At 44.2% G+C, this 26,841-nt stretch overlaps 1 protein-coding gene across 2 annotated transcripts in view; it reads right to left on the bottom strand.

Annotated features, from left to right (window-relative positions):
* Positions 1-26,841, bottom strand: part of CORO1C (coronin 1C) — a 79,872-nt gene that overhangs the window by 29,145 nt on the left and 23,886 nt on the right. For both annotated transcript variants that reach the window (XM_069558268.1, XM_069558269.1), the window contains one exon: positions 22,145-22,344. In XM_069558268.1, coding sequence (XP_069414369.1) covers positions 22,145-22,339 — 195 coding nt within the window. In that variant the 5' untranslated portion in view covers positions 22,340-22,344. The remainder of the gene's footprint in view (positions 1-22,144; positions 22,345-26,841) is intronic.

The raw sequence follows: 26,841 nt of genomic DNA, 5'->3' as shown, positions 1-26,841 counted from the left end.
AATATAATAAGCTAATACCCTTGAATATATACAAATTAACAGCTCTGGAAGTGGATGGCACTGTGAGCAAGCAAGTGACGGTAATACAAAGAAAAGCTTTCACCAGTGCTCAGGGGCTGAAGGACATAGGATGTGCCAAGGTCTCTGCTGTCTTCAATCAACAGAAATGCCAGCTGGGCCTCCTAATTTACCACTGTAGCACTCAGGCACTACCCAGATCCACATCTCATTAAGAACACAACTTTTAAGATTGGTCATAGCAACCATCACAATGTGCTCATGTTACACACTTGAACCTAACAAGCCAATGTGGCTTATTGGACCAATCCTGTGTTAACCAAGACAAATGCTCTTACAACAACAGGTATATAAAAGCTAGCTCCTTTTTAAAAGGTTAGTGCCAGTCCTTTCTGAGGTCCTTCTACATGTGCTAAACACAGGTGGACAGAAAGGGATCACCACAGTGTAAACCAACCTCTCCTGTTATGGCCAAGTGTCACAACACAGGAGCAGGCTTTTTGGAAAATGTTTAAGATCAGTAAATTTGGATTTCTTCACTGACTACGGAAATCTCCAGGGAAGCAGTGTACTAAAGCAGAGATCACAGGCTCAGAGTCAGAGAGGGATGGGTTCAAACCCAGGCTCTCTTGGTTAAATAGCATATGATCTCAGACAAGTAATTTCTCTAAGCTTCAGCTCATCACCTGTGAAATGAGTAATAATAATACTTACCTAGGAGGAGTACCATGAAGAGGAAATGAGAAATGAGGTAAATCATAGCCCAGCATTACAATGATCTATATAACATCTGTAAAAAAATTATAGTACTGGAATACAGTGAACACTCAATGAAAAACTGACACTTAGTACTAGTTTTTCCTGCATAACTTATTAACTTACTCCATCATTGAGAGTTACAAATGTGTTATCTGTGCAATTTGGGCCAGACACTGAGCTGAGTGTTGGAGACAGAGGTAAGCAGGGAGGCCTGGCCTGGCCGAGCGTGGAGTCCATCTAGAGCTCTAGTTACAGCGCAGCACGAGATGCGCGGCAGCAGGAGGCCCGGCGGCAGGAGGCCCGGCGGCAGGGACGCAGGAGGGTGCTCAACCAGAGGTGTCGGCTTAGTCTCTGGGAGGGTTTTCTGCTGAGAAAGCTGAGTTCTCAGCTGAGGGGTGAAGATGGACCAGCCTACAGACCTGAAGCCTGGGTTTTTTCACACACTGCCCCTTTCTCTTGCAAAACTAATTCAACCCAGAGTGTGGGTGTCCCGAATCAGTATTATAGAGAACCTGGGTCATATATGAGAAGCCATGTGGGTCACTGACGGGCCACAGAGCAGCAAAAGTCAGGGACCAGGTGCCAGGGCTGGGGTGTGGCACTGCCTTTTTCTCCCAGAGGCCCTGGCCAAGCCTCAGTTCCTCACCTGTAAAACGAGAACCCTAGAGTTCTTTCTCCCAGAACTGACGTGAGAACTGACTGACACAATCAAGGGAAAGCACGCGGTACTGTCCCAGCAATGTTGCCCGAATTCAACTGCTGGAAGCCACTCTTACCAACATCCCTGACCATACCCTTCCATAAAGAAGGAACTGTCACCAAGCACCTCAGCCAGGAGTTTTCAACCTGACTCTCCCTGTGAGTACTCCTCCCCGGAGCTCCTGCCCCAGGTAACAGTCTACTGCTCAAGGTGCTGGCGGTGAACTCACTCGTGTTTGTTTCCTAATATTATTGTCGTTATATTATGCACTATTATCATTATTTAATCTATACAGTAGTTACTCTCTTGAATGTGTGACATTTTGTAATTTAAAACATTCTGAGACATGAGCCCCACAGTGGGATCGGATACACACTGCAGCAGGCGTTGCAGAAGGAGGGGATGCAGGCAAGGCAAGACCTGAGGAGATGCACGCGGAGGATTTTTCCGGTTTAACTGAAGGTGAAGTCTTCAGATTGAAGAGGCACAAGTCCCAAGGAGAACAACTAAAAACAAATCCACATTTATTCACATCCTAGTGCAATTCCAAAACACCGAAAACAAAGACAAAATCTCAAACAAAAGCAGCCAGAGAGAAAAGACAAATTACTTGGAGAGAGCGTGACTAGGTCAACTGTGGGCAGACTTCTCAAAAGCAAGTACAGAAACAAAGATGTGGGGAAAATATCTTGGAAATGCTAAGAAAAACAACCACCTGTGCATTCTATACCCAGATAAACTGTCATTCAAAAGTGATGGATGGCCAAAAAAATGGGACATTTTAAACAAAAAGATACTGAAAACTTAGCATTTAAAGACTCTTATGCAAAGAATTAAGTTCTTGGACTTATTTCAAAGATAATTTCAAAGAATTAAGTTCAAGGGCTTATTTCAGGAAATAAAAGTTAACCAAAAGAAAGAGCTGGGATCCCAAACCAAGCAGTGAGCAAAAAAACTGGTCAATGTGATCAGTGTAAATGAGCACTGACTGTACAGAACAGCAGTAATTATGAGCAGCTGCACTAGAGGTAAGACAAGGCACATATCAACATTGTTTCCAAACACACATTAAGTATTTATTTTTAACATAACCAATTAGGATACCACAAAGTAAATCTCAAAAAATACACAGGAATCAATATCCTAAAGTGCATGTTCTGAGTACAATGCAATACAATTAAAAATTAACAGAAAAATATAAACCAAAAATCTCCAATGCATCTGAATTACTCAATAATTCACATAGAAAATCAAAACTGGCCAATAGCCAATAGAAAAAGGTTAAAAAAAGAAAAGTGAAAGTGTAAGAAAAAGGTTAAAACTGGTCAGTAAATACATGCCATATCAAAACTTGTGGAATATAGCTAAAACAAACCTTAAAATTCCAGAAAAAATAAGCCATCTCCTAGCAAATATGTGATGTATCAAAAGTTTTTCAATAAACAGGAAACCTAGACAGACCCAGAACCCTAAAAGAACCAGCACTGTAAATTCCACATATCACTGCCCACTCAAAACCAATCAGTCAGTAAACTCCAAACGTAACAGACCTGGATGGCTGTACAGATGAGTTTTATCCAACCAACATTCCCAGAGAACAGAAAATCAAGGCACACTGCTGAACCCATAACCTAAGGAATGTACCACCTGACATGAAGGAAACCTACAGGACATAAATATTGATGCAAATATCCCTCAAAATGGGGGAAAAATGTAAACTAAATTCAGCAGTGTAGGTTGTTCACAAAAAACATAAGTAAAAAGATATGTTGCAGAATGGGAGATTTAATATTTACATCATTATTTGTACACTATTATATGCATGTATACATAAAATGTGTATCTGACAAAATCAACAACACTTTAATAGAATAAGGGGCAAATGACAGGAACAAGGATCCACAGGGAAGGAAGCCTGAAAAGCCAACAGATGTATGGAAAGCACTCCATTTCACTGGTAATCAGGGGACTGCAAATTAAAATAAGGTAACAAAGCCCAGGCCCAGACGGCTTCACAGGTGAATTCTACCAAAAATTTAGAGAAGAGCTAACACCTATCCTACTCAAACTCTTCCAGAAAATTGCAGAGGAAGGTAAACTTCCAAACTCATTCTACGAGGCCACCATCAACCTAATACCAAAACCAGACAAAGATGCCACAAAAAAAGAAAACTACAGGCCAATATCACTGATGAACATAGATGCAAAAATCCTTAACAAAATTCTAGCAATCAGAATCCAACAACACATTAAAAAGATCAAACACCATGACCAAGTGGGCTTTATCCCAGGGATGCACGGATTCTTCAATATCTGCATATCAGTCAATGTAATTCACCACACTAACAAATTGAAAAATAAAAGCCATATGATTATCTCAATAGATGCAGGGAAAGCCTTTGACAAAATTCAACATCCATTTATGATAAAAACTCTCCAGAAAGCAGGAATAGAAGGAACATACCTCAACATAATAAAAGCTATATATGACAAACCCACAGCAAACATTATCCTCAATGGTGAAAAATTGAAAGCATTTCCCTTAAAGTCAGGAACAAGACAAGAGTGCCCACTTTCACAACTACTATTCAACATAGTTCTGGAAGTTTTGGCCACAGCAATCAGAGCAGAAAAAGAAATAAAAGGAATCCAAATTGGAAAAGAAGAAGTAAAACTCTCACTGTTTGCAGACGACATGATCATCTACATAGAAAACCCTAAAGACTCCACCAGAAAATTACTAGAGCTAATCAATGAATATAGTAAAGTTGCAGGATATAAAAATCAACACACAGAAATCCCTTGCATTCTTATACACTAATAATGAGAAAGTAGAAAAAGAAATTAAGGAAACAATTCCATTCACCATTGCAACGAAAAGAATAAAATACTTAGGAATATATCTACCTAAAGAAACTAAAGATCTATATATAGAAAACTATAAAACACTGATGAAAGAAATCAAAGATGACATAATAGATGGAGAAATATACCATGGTCATGGATCGGAAGAATCAATATAGTGAAAATGAGTATACTACCCAAAGCAATCTACAGATTCAATGCAATCCCTATCAAGCTACCAGCGATATTTTTCACAGAGCTAGAGCAAATAATTTCACGATTTGTATGGAAATACAAAAAACCTCGAAGAGCCAAAGCAATCTTGAGAAAGAAGAATGGAACTGGAGGAATCAACCTGCCTGACTTCAGGCTCTACTACAAAGCCACAGTCATCAAAACAGTATGGTACTAGCACAAAGACAGAAATATAGATCAATGGAACAAAACAGAAAGCCCAGAGATAAATCCACACACCTATGGACACCGTATCTTCGACAAAGGAGGCAAGAATATACAATGGATTAAAGACAACCTCTTTAACAAGTGGTGCTGGGAAAACTGGTCAACCACTTGTAAAAAAAATGAAACTAGAACACTTTCTAACACCATTCACAAAAAATAAACTCAAAATGGATTAAAGATCTAAACGTAAGACCAGAAACTATAAAACTCCTAGAGGAGAACACAGGCAAAACACTCTCAGACATAAGTCACAGCAGGATCCTCTATGATCCACCTCCCAGAATACTGGAAATAAAAGCAAAAATAAACAAACGGGACCTAATTAAAATTAAAAGCTTCTGCATAACAAAGGAAACTATAAGCAAGGTGAAAAGACAGCCTTCGGAATGGGAGAAAATAATAGCAAATGAAGCAACTGACAAACAACTAATCTCAAAAATATACGAACAACTTATGCAGCTCAATTCCAGAAAAATAAATGACCCAATCAAAAAATGGGCCAAAGAACTAAACAGATATCTCTCCAAAGAAGACATACGGATGGCTAACAAACACATGAAAAGATGCTCAACATCACTCATTATCAGAGAAATGCAAATCAAGACCACAATGAGGTACCATTTCACACCAGTCAGAATGGCTGCGATCCAAAAGTCTACAAGCAATAAATGCTGGAGAGGGTGTGGAGAAAAGGGAATCCTCTTACACTGTTGGTGGGAATGCAAACTAGTACAGCCACTATCGAGAACAGTGTGGAGATTCCTTAGAAAACCGGAAACAGAACTGCCTTATGACCCAGCAATCCCACTGCTGGGCATACACACTGAGGAAACCAGAATTAAAAGAGACACGTGTACCCCAATGTTCATCGCAGCACTGTTTATAATAGCCAGGACATGGAAGCAACCTAGATGTCCATCAGCAGACGAATGGATAAGAAAGCTGTGGTACATATACACAATGGAGTATTACTCAGCCATTAAAAAGAATACATTTGAATCAGTTCTAATGAGGTGGATGAAACTGGAGCCGATTATACAGAGTGAAGTAAGCCAGAAAGAAAAACACCAATACAGTATACTAACACATATTTATGGAATTTAGAAAGATGGTAATGATAACCCTGTATGCAAGACAGCAAAGAGACACAGATGTATAGAACAGACTTTTGGACTCTGTGGGAAAGGGAGAAGGTGGGATGATTTGGGAGAATGGCATTGAAACATGTATACTATCATGTAAGAAATTAATCACCAGTCTAGGTTCGATACAGGATACAGGATGCTTGGGGCTGGTGCACTGGGATGACCCAGAGAGATGATACGGGGAGGGTGGTGGGAGGGGGGTTCAGGATTGGGAATTCAGGTACACGTGGCGGATTCATGTCAATGTATGGCAAAACCAATACAGTATTATAAGTAAAAAAAATAAAGTTTAAGTCACCTAGTAGAGTGATTGATATGTAGTGAATCACCATTAAATAAAATGGATAATATTAAAATAAAATGAAATAAGGTAATAATATTTGACCCCTATTAAAACTGGCAAGAATTTAGAAGTCTAAATATAAGTGCTAGCAAAGACGTTGGGAAAGGGGAGCTCATAAACCTGCACCCAGGAGAGTACCCTGCTGCGATTCCTTTGAGAGCAGCCTGGAAACAGCTGGAGTGGAAGATGCCCAGCCCTCAGCAGTACCACTTCTACATGGTCTGTCCCATATTTCGCACAAGAAGGGTATTCATGGCGGCACTGTTGGAAATAGTGAAAAAAGCAGAAGCAATTTAACTGTCCTTTGGTATAAGAATAAGTAAGCATCACTTACATAAAAGTTTAACATATAGAAAATAATAGTCTGTGTTATAGGTATATGTACATGGCAACCCACTCCAGTGTTCTTGCCTGGAGAATCCCAGGGACGGGGGAGCCTGGTGGGCTGCCGTCTATGGGGTCGCAGAGAGTCAGACACGACTGAAGCGACGCAGCAGCGGCAGAAGCAGTACATGTAATAAAAGTACAAACTTATGATACACAGCAACTTCGAGAAGATGATTCCTCTGGGGAAGAAAAAAAGATGAAAAGCGGAATGGTGTTTTAGCTACATCTGTTATGCTTTACTGTTTTTCAAAAACAGAGATGAAACAAACATGGCAAAATTTTAACATCTGTTTAATCTCGTGGGTGAGCACAGGAGTGTTCTATTATGTATGACTTGTTTCCTAGTTTTAAAAATAATTAAAATATAATAAAGTTGAGAAACATACTAATGCATTGCTATTAATTTACATTTTAAAAAAATGTTTAACTTTAGAAAATTTTTCTACCTGAATTGTTTTATTTGATCTCAGGGTCTCTGCATTCGGGGGCTCTCCCTAGCAAACCACTTGTGGCATTCTTAATGGTAGAGGACAGTCACTAAGCTCTCAAAAGCTAAGGACACCAAATATTTTTTTTCAATCTGGGCTAAGAAGAGCTTTTTCTTAGGTATACAGCAATCTTGAGGGGAATCTGGGAGTACATTAACGCTGTGCCGTGCGTGCTCAATTGCTCAGTCCTATCCAACTCTTTGCAACCCCATGAACTGTAGCCTACCAGGCTCCTCTGTCCATGGGGATTCTCCAGGCAAGAATACTAGAGTGGGCTGCCATGCCCTCCTCCAGGGGATCTTCCTGATCCAGGCACTGAACCCAGATCTCCTACATTGCAGGCTAACTCTTTACTGGCTGAGCCACCAGGAAACTAATTGTTCTTATATACTCAGAAGCTTACTAAATGACTTTTCTTTTTTAGGTTAAAATTACATAATCCTGGCCAAAAGTTAATAAGGTACCTGAGAATAGTAAGAAGTAAGAAGCATTTCTGCATTCTCAACTCAGCTCCAACAAATCTACAGCATAAAAGTACTAACGGACCCAACATTTTCACAGGGACTTGGATGTCACTTAAAGGACAAGTGCCACTTATTTCCCTCCTTTCTATTAAAAAAAAAAATCAGTAATAAAAATCACTAGTGCTTTCAGAAGACTTACATTCCATGCTAAGAACTGTATGAAGATCTTTTATCTGCATTATCACAACTACCTGCATGATACAGCAACTCTATTATTCCCATTTTCTAGATAAAAAAATAGCAACAGAGAAAGCCAAGAAGCACAGATCGAAAATATCACTGACAGTCCTACAAGGTTTCTACAGGGAAAGACAATTTCCACTTTGCCATGAGGTTGTGAAAAAGGCATGAGAGTAAAGTGGAAATTATTGGGAGCTGGTCATCAGAAACCCAAAGTTAATCAAAGATGATACCCTGCAAACAGCTGCTTCCTCTGGTTATAACATCGCTCTAAATCCTTATAACAAATAAAGCAGGGAAAGTCACATCCTTCTGCAGCACGGCAGGAAGGGAATAGACTCAATGTCTGGTAGTGATAGAGGAACACGAGGCTGAACGTGTGAGAAACACTGCTGTTTTCAATGTGCACTGATGGTTTCACACGCAGGATGCTCTCCAAACACAGTCAAGCATCAGCCCTTGATTCCAAGGGCTTGCACATCCAAATAGTTTCTTACCCGCAATAAAATCAAACCCAAAGCACAACAACATATTTCACCCATGAGTATGTATCTTTAAAAGGGCGGAGCTGGGCAATTACAAACTGCTGAGAGCTCAAGTCCCTGGAAACCGAAGGAAACCATACAATAACGGCCTTATATGGTAAAGATGAGGGCATATCATTTAAGAAAGTCCTTCTGCGCCTGGACCTAATGAGAATGCACTTCTCATTCATAATCATGATACATCCTCATTTATCATCCAGTGAATAAACTGAGGAATCCATGTCTAATTCTAGATTGTGAAGGGCCATTCAGAAAGACATGACTACAAGTCATGGTGACAACATGGCTTACCTGCACATCTAAGCAGCAAATTTAAATGAATGCAGAGGATGGAAGGAAGACTGACAAGAACTTAATAACTGCTTTTAAAGTATCGTCTCTGGCTAAACAGTGATTTAAGAACTACTCATCAATTTACCAAGGCTTATATATAGAATAATTTCATTTCCTAACAAATCAGTCCACTGTTTCATTAAGGATGCGTCACCTTAGTTACATCATCTAGAATATTACTACTTTGCTAGCATGGAATTCAAAGCTTAGCTGAGACTAGCCAGTCAGATATAAATTTCTTGCTTTGAATAATTATTTAAATATACTGATTATTTACTAGTTATCCCCATCACACGCCATAGAACAACTTCTACTGTACCTCTCCAGCTAAAACTCCAAGTGATGAGAATTACTAGCAAGTCAACTCAAGTGGAGAAAATGACCAACACCAAGGTTCCCAAAGGCTCTGGCTCAGACCCCACGCCTACACTTGTGGGACGTATCAGTGAAACAGGTCAGAGCACTGGCTTACAGACTATTATTACCTAAAGGACTCAGTGGCCTGCCGGAGACCCAGCAATATGAGCCCGGGGTAAAATGGCTCCCCGAAGTGCGTGTGCGGCTGGCACCAGGGACAGCTGGGACAGCAGTTTCCACGTGGCGGCCCAGGCTGAGGCTGACGGTTCCGACAGGTTCCAGCCAGCACTCCTGGTAGCTGAGAACCACCAGGACACTGGCGCTGTCATTTACTCTGGGTTTGGGAAAAGTCCTCAAATATTTCAAAGTGGCTACAAGCCTCAGCACAGCTCCTGGAGACTGATGCTTCACTAAACCCAGAGTTTGGGAACACTTTCCTCCCATAGGCTTTCTTGTCTCTTTTGGGGGGGTGGTGAACAATCAAAATTTAAGCATTAGTAAATATATCTTTGTAAAACTGCTCTAGGAAGGAATGCAATTTTAAATAAGTTGGCAAAAACATTCCTCCTTAGGCATAGCAAGTTCCACACAACTCTTCAAAATATTTCTAATTGCAAAGGTATTTCCCATTAGCTTGAATAGGAAACCACAACTGCTTCCACTTACATCTAACAGTGTGTCTTACTTATGTGTCATAGAGTGGAGTGTTAGTTGCTCAGTCATGTCCAACTCTTTGCAACCCCACGGTCTGTGGCCTGCCAGGCTCCTCCGTTCGTGGGATTCCCCAGGCAAGAGTACTGGAATGGATCGCCATTCCCTTCTCCAGAGGATCTTCCCGACCTTACCTGTCATATCTCCTTTCAAAAAAGAATCCATGTTTAGGAAGTGCACTCATCACCTTCACTGAAGACACTACCATGCAATCAAAGCACTTCTGATACATACGAAAGTCTTGTCACAGACGCTTCTATAAAGGAGTTCCATTCTGGGAGGTATTTACAAGGAAGCTAATGGTGTATTTTACAGGTGCAGACATTTCACTCTCCCGAAGTCTCAAAATACAACTCTGGAACGCTTCCATAAGACCGCTGCATTAATCATTTAGGATGACTTTCTTCATTTAAGACAGACCACCTGACATGGTAACTGCTTTCAATCCACACATTAGCTTGCTCAATATTAAATTGAAGATGCTACCAAACTGGTGCCAAGGAGGCTCAATCTAATAATTACTGGTTACTTCTAAAAGCGACCTTCGGTAAAAGCCACACAACACTTTACCTGGCAGGCTTATTCTTTCTCACAACCAACATGTTTCTGTAAAGTTTAAAAAACAAAACAAAACTCCCATGGTGTCAAAAAGTGACACATGTTAGTTCCATCATTCAAATCAGATATTCCCTTTTAAGATGCTGAGGGTATTCCACACACTATGTCCTAGTCTACACTCTGGATTCAGTCAGACATGCAAGCTGTTCCGGGTGGGTTCTGCCTGCTTCCTCGGCAGTCTCCCTCAGTCAGTCCAGTACAGGCAGCTCCCACGACTTCCCTCCAAACTTCTCATCTGCAGTCTTCTTATAATTCAGCCATTTTATAATCCATTATGATAATCTGAGTTTATTATCTGGACTGGTTACACCATTCTCAGATGTAAGGCCCAAACAGCTTCCCCCCATACCCTGGCTCAAGGAACAAAGATTTTTCCAAACTGTTCATCCCTACTTTATATTCATACAGGTTTTCATTTTAGGGAAAAAGGCTGATCAAAATCACTTGACGTGTCCAAAGTTCAGTAACTATCATACTGTTGATACATCAGAAGATCTTTTCAGAGGCACGGATCGTCTCTCACCACCAGCCTTGGAATAATTCCCTCAAAGCTCATTCTCTGCAAGGAGAATGGTAAGTCAAACATGTGCTTGGACGCAAATGAAAAGTTTGCAGAGCCTGGGCATAAGGCCTCCATTCACACTGTGCAGAGTTCAAAGGAGTCAAAAAAGGGTAACTACTGAAGTGGGTTTTTCTTCTTTTTTTCAACTTCCTTTTTCTTCGAGCAGTATTATTTATGTGGATATGCGTTCTATGGAAATCTCTTCAGGCCCTGCTCCTCCACAGGAAGCAGCTACAGTGACTGGTGGGGGGGGGGGGGGGCGGGGGGTGGTGCAGGGGAGAGTGGTCCATGGGGCGAGGCTGGGCGCCTAGCAGCTGACTGGGAAGACCAATGCACACCACACAGGGCCTGCAGACAGGCGGTGACCAAGAGTGACAGCTCCTTCATGGCCCAGGAATGGAACATTCTGAGGAGGTTTTACCTTAAGGGAACCAGAAACGCTAACCTTAAGGTGGAGCTGAGAGGAGGGGCTCAGGAAGAGCACACACAGATTGGGTTACCGGGCGCTGGAAAGTAAGCCGGCCATCACAGCCGCCAGGCATGGTGTGGGAGCCCTCACCTGCCTATGAGCAAAAAGGAACAGTCTCTATGGGCACAAGTGAAAATGCCAAGCAAACCATTCTGGCACTGCATGTCCTCTTTAAAAACTGGGTTGAAGAGAGAGGAGACCATTTTAAAAGTCCATGAAGAATCTGGGAGCAGTTACTGTAAAACTATGGCTATTTTATCATCCGAAAGCAGAAAGGTGGAAGAGCTGGCATGTCCTGGCTCAGCCACGCCTAAATATACGACAGCAAACGGAGAGGCCTATCTCTTAACTGCTCGACGTAACAGAAGATTCATAAAGCGAAACTCATCACTGCAGACAGATAATTCCATATGCCACCTCTGGTCTGAGAACAAAGAAAAACTAGGAACCCATGACGAAGCAGAAATGAGTCAAAACACAGTTCAGCTTGAAAGGAAAAGCTGGAGAGCAAAAGAGCCATCAATGTAAGAGCAACTACAGGAAACTAAAACAAAGTATTCAATACCCACTCAGAAAGGACAGGAACTGGTTGCCGAACCCCTGTCCTGAGTGTCATCTCCCTGACCCTGGGGGTTCCTCCCACAGGACCCTCCATGAATGAGGAAAAGCCCCAGAACCACCCCTTCCAATCCCAGCTCTGCACTGGTTTACCCACAGGCCTTAGAGCAGAAACCCACCCTTCCTTGAAGTGGGGATGAAAACCAGAAAAATATCACAGCTCTTTTTTTTCCTTTCTTTCTTTAGGCAAATGCTTTGGGCTGCATGGCCAAGGCAGCTGACATCTTGCAGTGGTTGTAAACAAGCAGGAGCACCAGAGCAGAGACCCAATTCAGTAGCCTGTATCATTTACTCCCGACTTATAGCTCAGCCAGAAAGGAAACCCAAGTCCCCGCTCCTCTGAGAAGGCCAACACGTGCTCATCACTGCCCTCCGGCTCAGCCTGGACTCAGCTCAGGTCCCACCCCCAGTCAGCGTGGAATTCAACTTGGCGCGAGCAGAATGTCTACTACATATGGTTACAAAGAGGCTTCTGGACAAGCAGGGATGGCAGGAATGTGTCTACGGCACCTGGAGTCTATTTCAGTAGCGTAATTGGTATGTAGAAACCTGCTCCTCACTGTGTGCCCGACGTGGGGTCATCATCACGTTTATACACAGAGGCTTCTGCCAGCAGCACTGCCTGTGTGCTCAGCCCGGGCTCACATGCTCCAGAAAAACCAGGAAAGAGTTAAATGTTCTTTGCACTTGACTCAGTGGCTTCCCCTCACCACAGACTCCCAGATCCCACCATTCTCCAAGCCCGCTGCGCAGCCAATCAAAGCAAAGGAAGGAAACGATGCTGGCCGGCTGACAGCCCCAGAGCTCTGATGGCCATATATGGTAAAAACCACTGTCAGAGCCTGTCAGGCCTGCGGGCCGGCTGCTGTGGACATATCAGTGAACTGCAGCAGCGCCAGAGGCCAGCCAAGGAAACGCACAAAGGACAGGCGGCCTGCTCATCTCCAGGGGAGGGTGGAGGATGAGGGGCGGGGTGGGGGTGGGGGGTGCGGCGTCATCTGCCAGGGCATACGCTGAGACATAGCCACTTGCTGTAATCAAAAATAGTCCCCGGGTACACGGTGAGGTTTCTTCTGCCAGGACTTTGTGCTCCATTGTTAATAACTGGGGGTGAGGAGGGTGTCCCCCCTGGCCCCCCAACAGTCACTGGGAGAAAATGCAAAGGTCCTTCTGCGGCGCTTCATGTGGTAATGAGGCCGTGCAGCGCTCGGGACACAGTTTGGAAGTCATTGTTCTGCACCTGGTGCCTGCCGCCGCCACCGCCACCGCCACTGCTGGCCCCCACCCCCTGGCCCTTCACAGTTGTCCGTACCATCAACGGTTAAGGTGCTCAGGGCAGGAGGCAGCATCTACTTCAGGAGGCAGTGAATGGGCATCCCAGGACACATCAGGACACTGGCCCTGCGTAAATGCTCTGGCCCGTCATACCAAAGCTACCCTGTGCCAAATGTCCACATCTGTACAAAGGGCTACCGGCATCACCAGCCCTCTCCAAAACGGGGCACCGCTATTTGTGGGGATGGAAATTGCCTGTCAGCGGCGTACAGTCAGGGTGAGTCGCAGCCAATGCAAATCCAGCAGGTGCTGGCAGTGACTGAGGGTCACAGAGAAAAGCGCCATCGGGAGACTGCCGTTCCTTTTGAACTAGTCCATGAAAGAAGGCACTTATCAGCACGACGCCTGGCACTTAAAGGAAGCCTTCAATGATGTGAGCTTGCTGCGACTCCGTCACAGCCGCTGTCTGCGCGCAAAGCACGGTGGAGACCAAGCACTTTCTAAACCTCGAGACAATTCTCAAGCTGCCGGAATCGGAGCCCTGACAGGCTAGTGTTTTTTGTTATTAAGCCTTCCAACCCCAGAGAAAGAATGCAAAGGATTAAGTGTCAATTAGGCCATGGTTTCTATTTTTTTTTACATCTTTCACCCTCAGTGGAAAAAATAAATGTTAATCAAAAATATACATGTACAAATCAAATAGAGACTCAAAGTTCTAATCCATGGAAGAACTCAGAGCTCTGGGCAGTCACTCGGTCTGAGTTTCAATTTTTGCAACTGTAGAACAGGTGTATGACAGCAACCCTGCTGTACGCAAAAACTAAGACATGATGTATGAATGGGACCCGCCAAGCACATTCTTGATGCCGTGAATATGACATGAAGTCACCACCACTTTCTGAAGCTGAAACAGTGCAAAGATGCTATATGGATCCAGTTTTAACAATAATCCTAAAATGCAGAGCAATGCTTGCTCTGGTTTTCCCCATATAATGGTGAAGGAAAATTCCACTTCTGCACTATTTACACTGGAAGTGAAGGAAAAAATGGCCCAAAAGTATGAGATTTTTCTACCAAAAGGCTGTTCTACAGCTCCTCCTAATTCCCCCCTAATCAAACATTCCATTTCTCCAACATTAGAAAAGGTCTTCCCAATGCAGGGAGGAGGGACAGGGCTCTCCCTGGTTCTCTGCCCTCCTGGGGACAGGCCCCTCTTCTCACTCATGAATTTAGTGAGTTGGCTGGGCTCCTCTTCTGTTTCACCTCTGGCTCCCATGCTCAGGAGAAACCCAACTTCCAGTATTCTATCCTGGAAGACTTTATTTTCACAGACTGTATATATTCTCTGTGACATCTTCCTTGACTTCTGAGGCTCAGTGAGAACTCATTTCCCATAGCTGTGTCAAGAGCCCTTTAGGCACAAACATATCTCCCCATTGCAGGGATCAGTGTCAACTGTTGGCAAAACCTTTTTAAGAGCAAGAATCCAACACATGTTCTGGCAGAGCAGGTGCTCAAATGTCTCATAAATAAGCATGTGAATGAATTAATGTAATTTTTCTAAAGTACTGAATTAGCTTTCATTAAAGTTTAAACAATTAGCTCTTCGTATACACTTTGGTAATATTAATGATAATGCTTTTTAAAAATAATATTTACATGTAATAAATTCATTATAAAACATTTTGAAAGAAGTACAGATAATTATAAAGAAGAAGATAAAAATCACCTTTAGTCCCACCATCTATGTTAACATTACAGTTTTCTCCCAAAATTAATAACATAATCTGAAGTTACACCTAAGGCAGACTATAACCTTATGACACATTTTTGGGTTATGACAAAATCACAGAACACAGGATAAAAGTATCTTGCCATCTAACATAAACTTCTCTTGCTACTGTACACAATCCCTCGATATTCACTTAAGATTTATTAAAGAATCCTATATATCTATATGTATTTATCTACATAGATTTTTTTTTAAAGGAGAGGTAGAAAGAGTATCTAAAATTACCCCAAAGGCCTTTGAGCCTCATAAGAGACATGGGTTTGATGGCTGGGTTGGGAAGATCCCCGGAGGAGGGCATGGCAACCCCCGCCACTATTCCTGCTTGGAGAAACCCCACGGACAGAGAAGCCTGGCAGGCTACAGGCCATAGAGTCACAAAGGGTCAGACACAACTGAAGTGACTGAGCATGCACGCAAAGGACCATCTTGAGTTATTTATTTACCCATTGTGTGATCTAACATTATGAGTCAAGTAAGCATCATATTCTGAGAATACAAGCTGATCCTTGAACAACATGGGTTTAAACTAGGCAGGTCCACTTAGGATGCTAATTTTTTTCAATGAATATGCACTACAAGATCCACAGTTGGTTGAATCCACAGATGCAGAACCATGAATACAGAGGACCAGCTGTAACCTTAAATGTGTATTTTCGGCTGCCTGGGGGTCTGTGCCTGTAACCCTAGTTGTTCAAGTGTCAACTGTACAGTGTTTTAGTTATCACTACTGCTCAAGTGTTGTTGCTCAGTCACTCGGTTGTGTCCAGGTCTTTGCGATCCCATGCACTGCAGCATGTTAGGCTTCCCTGTCCTTCACTACCTCCCGGGGTTTGCTCAAACTCATGTCCATTGAGTCGACAATGCCATCCACTCATCTCATCTTCTGCAGCTCCCTTCTCCTCCTGCCCTCAATCTTCCCAAGCATTAGGTCTTTTCCAATAAGTTGGCTCTTCATATTAAGTGGCCAAGGTATTGCTGCTTCAGTTTCAGCATCAGTCCTTCCAATGAATATTCTGGGTTGATTTCCTTTAGAACTGTCTGGTTTGATCTTGTTGGCCAAGTGTCTTCGACTGCTTAATGAGTCATCCTAAAATTTAGCTACTTAAAACAATAAATATTTCTCATCTCACAAAGTTTCTGTGGGGTCAGGAGTGCAAAAGCAGCTTATCTGGGTGGTTCCAGCTGGTTTTCATAAGGGTTTTCATAAGTCAAGGTGTCAGCCAGGGCTGCAGGGATCCACCTTCAAGATGGCACATTCACGAGGTTGGTAAGTCAGTGCTGGCCACTGGCAGGTGGTCCCAAGGACCTCTCCATAAAGCTAACTGAGGGTCTTTACAACATAGCAGCTCCAAAAGAAACAAAGTGGAAGTCAATATGCTTTTAAGACCTAGTCTCGGAAGCCACACTCCATTGATTCCTCCATATCCTAGCGGCGACAAAGGTCACTTCCATTTAATGTGGGAGGAAACCGCCTGACGGCGTGACACGAGGAGGTGAGGAGCCACTCTGGAGGCTGCTGCCACAGTGGGTAAAGTGAGACGATGGAGAGCCCTGCCACACAGACAGCCATCCAGCTTACACACCATCCCCATCACCCTCCCTTTATCTGTTAGCTGGCTAAAAGTATAGTTACCTGACAATGTGAGGATGCAGCCTGAGACAGCAGCTAAGGAAATCCAAAGTGTGATTTCCACTGTCTCAGTGAATCAGAGGTAAACTCTGAGCTGGATACTAAATGTCAAGCAGCAGCACTTAGAATACTGACTACAATGAATCAAGATTTCTTCCTCAACAAATTTCTTCTTCAACAAATATGACAGAAAAGTACTCTAAAGCAGCCCTTGCCAACCTGAGTTCATGGAAGAATTCAGTCCTAACGCCCTACGGCAGCTACTTATGTAGTGGATTAATTTCTTTCCTATGCATCTACAAGGGTTAGCAATGTCCATTCCTTGAGAGAACTAAGAATATATTCACTGAGATGATTTCTGTAGGGCCGAATTCTTTCACAAAACTCTAGTTGTAAAGGGCTACAAATGAGTTGGAAAGATAGTTCACGGACATAAAGAAAGCAAGATCCCAAAGATTCCCACAAAATATATGGGAGAAACATACCGATGTATAAGAAGGCAGCACACAGCTACACGAGAGGAGCAAGAGGAGAAAGGAGACAGAGGCCCAGAAGGTTAGCAAAGACTGAGCCACATCCACCCTGGCACGGCCAAGAGCACCCCTGCTCTCCAAGGCAATTGCTGGGAAGAAGAAATCAGCAATCATGTCAATCCTCCCAAGTAAGAACTGTCCAGGGAGGAAGGAAGACAGGAGCCCTCCACTTTGCATCCTACACCCAAGTGGATAAGAGATCACGAGCAAAGAAGTCTAACCAACTTCCTCAACCCCCGTTTAGGTTAGGATTTCCAGGTTCTCTGTGATCGGCAGCTTTAGTGTGTGTGTGTGTGCACACGTGCATGCACACACCTACCCACAAACACTGCCGTGCTCATGGAAGCCACAGTGGCTCACAAGAGGGAAGGCAATGCCTCCGTCCCATGTCCTGAGTGTGGCTCCCACACTCAGGAAGGCTTGCTCAGGCCCACGTGGTAGAGCGCACAGCGGGCCAGACTTTTATGCTTCTGACATGGCAGCTTGTGCAGTTGTGGGGAAAAAACCCCCACGGCCAAAACCACAGAGCCAACTTCTGTTCGGCAAGAATGCTATTATTCATCCTCTGAAAGACCAAAGAACAAGAACATGTACTAGGCCACACCTTGAGAAGTCATGACAGGACAGCATGCCGCAGCTTGATGGAACCATTAGGAAGAAACCCTGAATCACGTGTGCTAATCTAAATTGCCCCACCTCAGGGCTCAGTACTTTCTACATTCCCCCGGCAGTGAGTGACCCCTTAAAATCCTATAAAATCTTCTGGATAAAAACCTCATAAACCAATACACTTAAATAAACACATTCATTCCTAAGCTTACCTCTTGCTGTGTACAGATCAATGTATTTGTCTCTAATACTCTTTCCATTTTTAAAGTCCTGGAAGACAGAGACCATGATTCTCCTAGACTCTAACCACAAGCCTCATGAGGCTACAATAAGTCCCAGTACACCAGTTGGTGTACTGCTGACACTAACTTTGAAGAGAAACTCACAGGGACCATGTTTTAAAATGGAGAGCCTTTCAGAAAGAGTCACAATACATCTTAAGATCAATACACACGTATTCAATATTAATATGGACAGAAAACCCCCCAAACACTGCCAAAACCAGCCTGGCTGACTATAACCAGGGGTAAAAACTGCAGCGGCAGAGGTCATGGGGGGAGGACGTGGCGGGTGGGGAGCAGGGGGCGACACACATTACCAGAAATCTCTGAGATAGTTATTTAAAAGCATACGCATCTCCTTAGGTTCATGTTTAGAGAAATCCTAGACTGCCATCCTCACACACAGGAGTCCAACACACACCCAGAGCATCATTTCCTGCAATCTTCATTTCAAGCATCGCTTCATATTACATGTGGGAATTTGGTTTTCCCTTCCCTTTAAACAAAAGCAGCACCTCGTTATAAAACTTTTTCAAAGTTGCCAAGACACTGAAGTCGCAGGACCTCTTTTCCAGGGCAGAATCCTGTTCAGGATCAAGGGTTCAACATGCACTCAGGGTCCTGAGTGTTTTCCTCCTTCAAAGCTGCCCTTCTAAAGGGGAGACAAACATCTCAGCACCAGCAATCTCCAGGGGAGTGGGGGGAGGGTGGAAGGAAACTGACCACAACAAAAGGTAGACACAGCACTCCTGGAGGACAGAGATTACAGACGATCAGACCAACTGATCACATGCACATCTAACCAACTGTGCACATCCAACAATGAACCATCACTGTGAAAACGTAAAACTTATGATCCTCATTCAAATATATACTATTAAACCAAAATTAAAAGGAAACAGATATCCGGGGGCAGTTGGCCCTACAAATCCTGCAGAAATGTAGGTTTCCTGACAATGTGGAACAGAGTTCTATTTTCTAAAAGCACGGGTAGTAAGTAGTTAAGGGACAGGGTCTTAGGAAGAAAAGAAAGGGGAGTGTTACCTGACACTCCAGGGCTCTGGGCTAGACCCTGCCATCCTAGGAGAGCCTTTCAAGAGCTCCTGAGACACAGGACTGTCTACAGGGGCCAAGGATTACTTTTCTTTGCTTGGCTCAGCCTTGCCTTTGGTGGAAAAGCAACCAGGAGTAAACAGGCACCTACTTCGCAAAGTTACGTGTTGGCACTAAGGAGGGAAAAAAGGAACAACAGCATTTCCCTTGCTGACTCCTGGGTAGCCAAATGAGAAAGCATATTAACACTGAGTGCCACGGGAGACAGGAAATACTTCCGAGATCATCTGGAACTGCCAAAGCAGAAAGGCGCTTTCATATAATACAGAGCCTTTCACGTTCCAGACAGAGAAACGGGAGAGAAGGACAGAGTGAGGAATCCAGGCCCCACCAGAAGTCAGTGACCGAGCCAGCACTGAGTGCCCGGCTCCTGCCTCCTGGGCCTGTGTTCCTTCCTCAACACCACGCTGATCCTAAGGGTGCAACACACATGCTTTAATACACAAAAACCCCAGAGTATGTGTGAACCCACTGATTATAAAATGTGATAGCCCCAAGTACTGGCTTTATTTCCAATGGGTGTCACTGGGCTTAGTTCATGCCAATGTCACCTCCTCCAACACAAATTAATATTTAAGGACCAAAGCCACACAGAATGCTATTACAAGCCTGGGAAAGACAGGCCCTGGAGGCGCCTCCAAAACCACCACTTTGCTCAAACATGATAATTTCTGAAGCAACTTATTCTATCCTAATTCCTATACAGTTGCTTAAAGAACAAAATGGTAAAATCTACTTATTGACCACTTCATGTTAAAAACCAAAGCACCGGATCCAGCTGGCTTTGGACCTGCACACGAGTCTCCCTTACACGGTATAAGCAGAACCCTAAGCTTCCCATGGTTGGTGAAAGCTAAGGTGGACTCACAAAGCCTTCTGTGGATGTGGGACTTGAAGAGAACTGTCTGAACTCAGGGGAAGATTAGCCACTTGGAAGTTGATTTTGGGTTTCTTAATTGGCTTGTTCCATTTCTTTGAAGCCAAAAAAAACCCACCAAAGTCTTAAATTTATCCTCTTGAACTCAAAAGAGATCGCGGTGCCTCAGAGCCTGATCTTGGTTAACGAGCTGAGGTGTCTTCTTAGCTAGCCACCATTAAGACACCACTGAAAGTCAAGTTTTCAAGTGCTCCTTGCTCTTGGTAGACAAATCAACTAAGAAGTCGTGGCAATCAAATGCACTACTGGCATCAGATTCCAAATCCCACTCCAAAATCAGGTAAGTACAGTTGTAACAGTGTAATGTATTATTCTGCTGGGAAAGATTGAAGGCAGAAGGAGAAAGGGATGACAGAGGATGAGATGGTCGGATGGCATCACCGACTTCAATGGACATAAGCTTGAGCAAGCTCCAGGAGTTGGTGATGGACTGGGAAGCCTGACGTGCTGCAGTCGATGGGGTCGCAAAGAGGCAGACACGACTGAGCGGCTGAACTGAAATGAATGAATTATTCACCACCAAAGCAGATGTCTTCTCCACAAAAGTGAAAGTATCTGAGTACAAAATTTAATTTCAATTTAACGAAAAGAGTCTTCTTTAAAAAATGATAGACAACTTTGCCAATAAGAAAGTACATTTGGAGACATATATCAGATTTGTTCCCCAAAGGCATCCATGTCCTGTTTCTGTAGTGAGATGGTTCTGTTGTATAATACCACATCAATCCAGTCACCGAGGTGCAGATCAGATGCTAAAATAAAACAAGTTTAGTCACGAGCATCTGAGAGAATGAAAAGTCAAAAAAAACTGGAAGCTTTCCCAGCAAAAGTCTTCCTAAGAAAAAAACACCAAAATACAATGGGAAACAAACTTTGACAGAAATTTACGGACCGTAACCATTTCAGAATCACACGGCCCATCATGAGGAGACACGCCCCTAACGGGCATGGCTCGGGCTCAGGGAGACCCACTGTTCCCAGCAGAGTGGAAACAGCTGTGACGTGACCCAGCCTCTGCGTCCTTATCATGAGGGCTCAGGACTCACCAAACCTATTTTCCTCCCAAAAGCTAATCAGAAAATGACTCTTTCCAGGCTCTCCCTTCAGTGTTTCCCGCCTGTGCACCCCCCCATTATTTGCAATTCTGGGATTTCCTGTTAAAGCTCACACAGACCTCATCTACAATTTTCAAGAACAGTCAGAAAGTTACAAACCGCCTATCTGCTCCCGCATATTGGAGAGGGTTCTCTGGAAGGATGAAGTCAGAAGGGAGAACTAGGAAGCCCAGCAAGGCTGAATATCACACGGAACCACTTTCAGTAGAGAGCCTTTATTTCTACCACTTGTGAACGCTGTTTAGATCCTATGCTGAAACTTACTACTGCACAGACTTGCAATGTGCATTGTCTGGGGACATTTTCTCGGGCTCTCATCGCACTTACCATTCAAAAACAAAACAAAACCAAGAAGTCTCAGTCCTCATGATCACTCACACATACACACATACACACGAGTTTCTTATATATCTTTTACAATTTCTGCCCATTTAAAAACATTACTGCTTTTAAAGTTGCACTTTGGGAATCTTTTAAGGCAAGCGGATGATTACTAACCAAATCATTAAGTCCCTGTGCCTCTCCACGCTCACAGCATCACCGTAAGAATCTTTCCTATCCATAGAGAGCACGTCCAGAACAGAGTTCACCATTCTGTTTAATGATTCTCTGTCAGAGAAAAACTGATGTGGTTAGTAAAGCGTGTGGAACTTAACCTCAACTACATCAGAGTCTAATGGTCCCAGAAATCACACAATGCTTAGTGAACTATCCGTCTCCAAAATCAATCCATTACAGGCTAAACAGAGATTACTGGAGGGTGTCATCTCACAGGATGGAAAGTCAGATGACTTACCTTGTGCAAAGGGAGTACAAGGAACGCTCCTCCCCCACTCGCTTCTATGATTATGGCAACGAATCTGGGATTGACAGCGCAAAAGGAACTGTCCCAGGTCACTCGAGAAACCCGGATGTCATCATAACACTGGTCATTTTTCACTGCTTGTCCAAATACATGCCGAAACTTGCTCTGTCGTACCACTCGCCTCATCGTGTCTGTGGGAGGACAAAAAGTAAGTTAAAATCATGCCCCTGAGAGAAAATTTACTTTTAGAAATAAAGAGCTCCAAGTCAGGAGAAAAAAAAAAAAAAACAGAACAGTATAGCATTTTGTCTGCTCTCCTAAATGGTGGCCAAATGGCAAACCCAAATTTCCTTTAGCAGCACGTATTCAGAGAAAACTGCAAAATGCGTCAGGGAAAAAATTACAAAGAAATGAAAAATTCCAAATTCGAGATCCAGAAACAGCTCATTAGTTTTAATTTTAAGAGAAAGATCAAGGTAAAGAATGAAGGAAATTAGCCTTTCAGGGCTGGGTGGGACTGGAAAGACAATCCACTATGATCCCCACCCCTTTATAGATAAGGAAAACTCCAAAGTGAAGTCATTTGGTTGATTTGAAGCTGAGGAATCCCCTCCTCCCCCAAATTATGATACTGTGGCTTTTTCCTCAGTCTGCCAAGGTAATTTTTCCATTTTTAAGCATTTTCCCCAGACATCAGCACTCTGCCATCTGAGAACAGTGTCTGCTCACGAATGTTTCCACAAGACCAGCTACGAGCAGTGGAGAATTCACAAATAAACCGCCCTTGCCTTCAAGAGGCTTCCAACACAAGCAGAACAATCAGAGCAACTAAGAACCACATCTCTGGTGCTGTTACCTGGAGTCTGACTACTTGTGCTATCATGGGGCCAAAACCAGGTTGAGGAAGAGAAAAAGCAAGGCAAAAGCTTTCATGAAAAGTGGAGATGAATTGGATGACAAGAGGGGTGCCGCTAGCACACCAGATTGATTAGGCAGAAAGGGGCCGGGCTACGAAGCTGCCATGATGGAGAAAGGCCTGGGGTCATCGTGCCAGCAGCCGTGAGCAGAGGGAAAGAAAAACTCAGGGAGGGGAAAGGAAACCAGTATGTCAGAGCTGACCACTCAGCACAGCCAATTCCCAAGGAGCCCAGAGGACCTGGGGACAGGAAGGGACACCAAGCCGGTATTCCCGGGCTTCCTCAGGGGTCATTTCAGACCCCAAATTCCACTGGGTTGTCCAACCCTGAAAGCGGTCAGGCTTGAGGAGCAGCAGGCCCCGCCTGACTGAGGCCTCCTGGGCTGCTCCGCACTGTCGTTTTCCTGTCCGTTAACACAGGACATTCCATTCGTGCTGGCCAGGGAGGAAGGAGCCCCCGGAAAACGCAAGTGACGATGGAACACAGGCAAACCTTCACAACTCAGCTGAACACTGGTCCCCCTGTCCCCAAGGACAGAAGAGGGCAAATAATACCTGTCCACGCGTGCCAAATGGGACACATGTGGAGCAGCCGCTAATTACCACCAGCCCCCACCCTTGAATTCCCTTCCTCATGGCTCTGGGCCCACTGCTAAGTGCAGAAGCCCAGGGCATGTGGCTGGGCTGAGGCAACAAAGCCTTGGCAGGCTGCTGAGCACCCGTGTTCCTCAGAGCAGCTGCTGCCAGACCTTCCCAGCTGACCAGGAAGAGCAGATGCCGAAAGCCCTCGGTGAGGAGACGGTAAATTATTTCCTCCCACTTGGCCAGGGCCCTCCATCCATGCAACAGAATGAATTCATCTCAAGCTGGAGAAGACAAGACAGCTTCCACAAGGTGGTGAAACCTAAAGAAAAGCACATCCATACAAAAACCGACGTACAGTCAGCCTGTCTCAGGGTCCGCTTCCCTCCCCGACCACCTCCACAAGCCGCAGAAGCCGGAACCCCCGCCATGGCCGTCCAGCAGGCGTTTCAGAAGTGCAGTTAACGCAGAGGAAGGGAGACCTGCACGGTGTGCCAAAGAGTTGATCCCGCTTAAGTAACGATTTTACAGATTTCAAACATGAAAATCCCAAAGGGAAATCACATGAACTACAGGACAAGGTAATTTACAAAAGAAATTCATGAATGGCATTTCTCTCCACTCCTTCCCGAAATCCTAATAAAATGACAGTAGAGAAATAAACACAGGTATAAACGCCAAAAGAGAAGCAGACACTGGAAAGGAGCCTACAGAGAGCAAACGGGACCACGAGCCTGTGCAAGAGGAATGCTGTCGAGCCCGTGGAGCTGGCAGAGTGAGCGCTCTCCCCGCAGTGGAGGTCTCGGAGGAGCAGCTCACAGAAGGATGCCAGGCCCAGCGCTCAGAAGGGAAACTGGTGTTGGGGGCCGGAGGGGCGCTGCAGGGAAAACTGACCAACAGCCTAGTTAGGAGCAGCCAGACACCCAGCTCTGCTCCTCCCGCGTGGCACAGCCAGGTGCTGCCCTCACCCGCCCCAGAAGCCACACGGGGGCCCCGGACAGGACAGCACAGCACAAGTGAGCAGAGGTGCCAGCAAGTGCCACCCAGACAGCCTGGGGCTGCACAGCGGAGCCTCCAGCCCGGGTGTCCCAGCAGGTCCCGGAACACTGGCTGCCAGGCCGAGACGGCGCTCGCCTGCCCCCCAGATCAGCTCTCACCGCCCTCTGGGAAGTCCTCCACCCACCCAGCCCCTCCACCCACGCAGGCACTGGGTCAGCTTTTCAGGCTGCCAGCAGTCAGCGTGAACAGACACGTGAGAAAGCCCTCTAACTTGAAAAATGGAGACAGTTTTTCCTCTTCACTCAAACAGGCCAGGATACCATCTAATCTCACCAAAATATGAATATTAATATAAATATGCTTTGAATGTCTTCACTGGAAAACATCTCACAAAGCTGCTGGGTGTCTGACATACTAAAATACCTTTAAAAGTCACTTCTGTATTAGAGTGACATATGTTACACAAATTTCCATCCCAAGTACAGGAAGTCAGAGTGAGATGTTCTTTTGCTACAACCATGGAGCAGAGTGTTAGCGACAGAGCAGAGAGGGGGAGGCCAGGGCTTTGGCCGCGCTGCACTGTCGGGGCCAGGCCATCCACACCCGAGGCTGAACCTCATCTGGGCTCAGTTGCCCACGTGTGGCACAGCTGCTCACACTGCACACAACAGAGAGGAGCAGGGAACGGGGCGGACTCACGAGTCAGGCAGCCTTGTGAGTGCGGAGCATGCCGTTTACCTCCTGGTCGGGGTTCAGCAGGGCAAGTCATAACCTCCTGCAGGGTCAGAGTCTCTGCCTGGAAACGGGCACAGTACACACAAAGGTGACGTGACCATAACCGAGCCCCTGCTACCGGGACTGCAGCAGGAGCGCCCTGTACAGTCAGAGGCAAGCACACAGTAGACCGGCCATCTTCACCATCCTGGTCCTCGACACAAGGTAACCCAGATTCATGTTCCACTTCTGCCACTGACCTTTCTGAGCCTCAGTTTCCTCATCTATGAAAGAGATGATACCTCATAATAAGGATTAAAAACGGTATTTGACACACTGAGTCCAGATGACTTCACTGCGAAGTCTGTCAAATGTTAAAGAATCAATGCCAGTTCTTCACCAATTACTTCCAAACTAACTTTATGAGGCCAGTATTACTCTGATACCAAAATCAGACAAAGACATCCCAAGAAAACTAGACTAATATCTTTTATAAACATGGATGCAAAAATCCTCAACAGAATACTAGCAGACCAAATCTAGCAACATGTGAAAAGGAATCTATACCGTGACCAAGTGGGACTTTTCCCACCATGCAAGGTTGGTGTGACCTCTGAAAATCAATGTAGTATGTGTCAATCAAATAAAAAACAAAAATCACACGACCATCTCACAGAAAAAGTATCTGACAAAATCAGAACAAGGACAGACATATAAGTTAATGGAACAGAACTGAAAGTTCTTTCTACATCTTTGATCAACAGATTTCAACATGACTCAATGTGGGGAATAAGCCTCTTTTTTTCAACAAATGGTGCTGAGACCGCAGAACAGACACAAAAGAAGCTGGAAGCGGAACTAGATGTAACTTTGTTCTGTATTTTCCAAGTCTTCTGTGAATGTGTTATATTTTCATAATAAATGCATGATTTAAAAAAAAAAAAGGCTGGACCCTGACCTCACATAATATAAGATAATTAACTCAAAATAGATCAAAGATATAACTCTAAGAGCTAAAATTTTAAAACTCTTAGAAGAAAACAGAAGTAAATCTTCATGACCTTGGATCTGGCAAAGGATTCTTAGATATGACACCAAAAACACAAGCAACAAAAATAAAAAGTATACAAAATGGACTGCGTTGAAACTAAAAACCTTTGTGCTTCAAAGTCACCATCAAGAAAGTAAAAAGACAACTCACAGAATGGGAGAAAATTTTTGGAAATAATATATCTGATAAGGCACTTATCTCTAGTATAGAGTTCCTACAATTCAGTAATAAAAAAGACAAATAATCTAATTTCAAAATGAGCAAAGGATTTGAATAGATCTTTCCAAAAAAGAAATGTTCAATAAACACAAGAAAGTTCAGTTCAGTCGCTCAGTCGTGTCCGACTCTTGGCGACCCCATGAATCACAGCACACCAGGCCTCCCTGTCCATCACCATCTCCCGGAGTTCACTCAGACTCACGTCCA

This window comes from Ovis canadensis, chromosome 17, assembly GCF_042477335.2.
Source record: "Ovis canadensis isolate MfBH-ARS-UI-01 breed Bighorn chromosome 17, ARS-UI_OviCan_v2, whole genome shotgun sequence".
In the NCBI taxonomy this organism is placed as follows: Eukaryota; Metazoa; Chordata; class Mammalia; order Artiodactyla; family Bovidae; genus Ovis; species Ovis canadensis.
The sequence above is the reverse complement of the archived record's forward strand: the minus strand, read 5'-3'. Positions and strand labels throughout refer to the sequence as shown.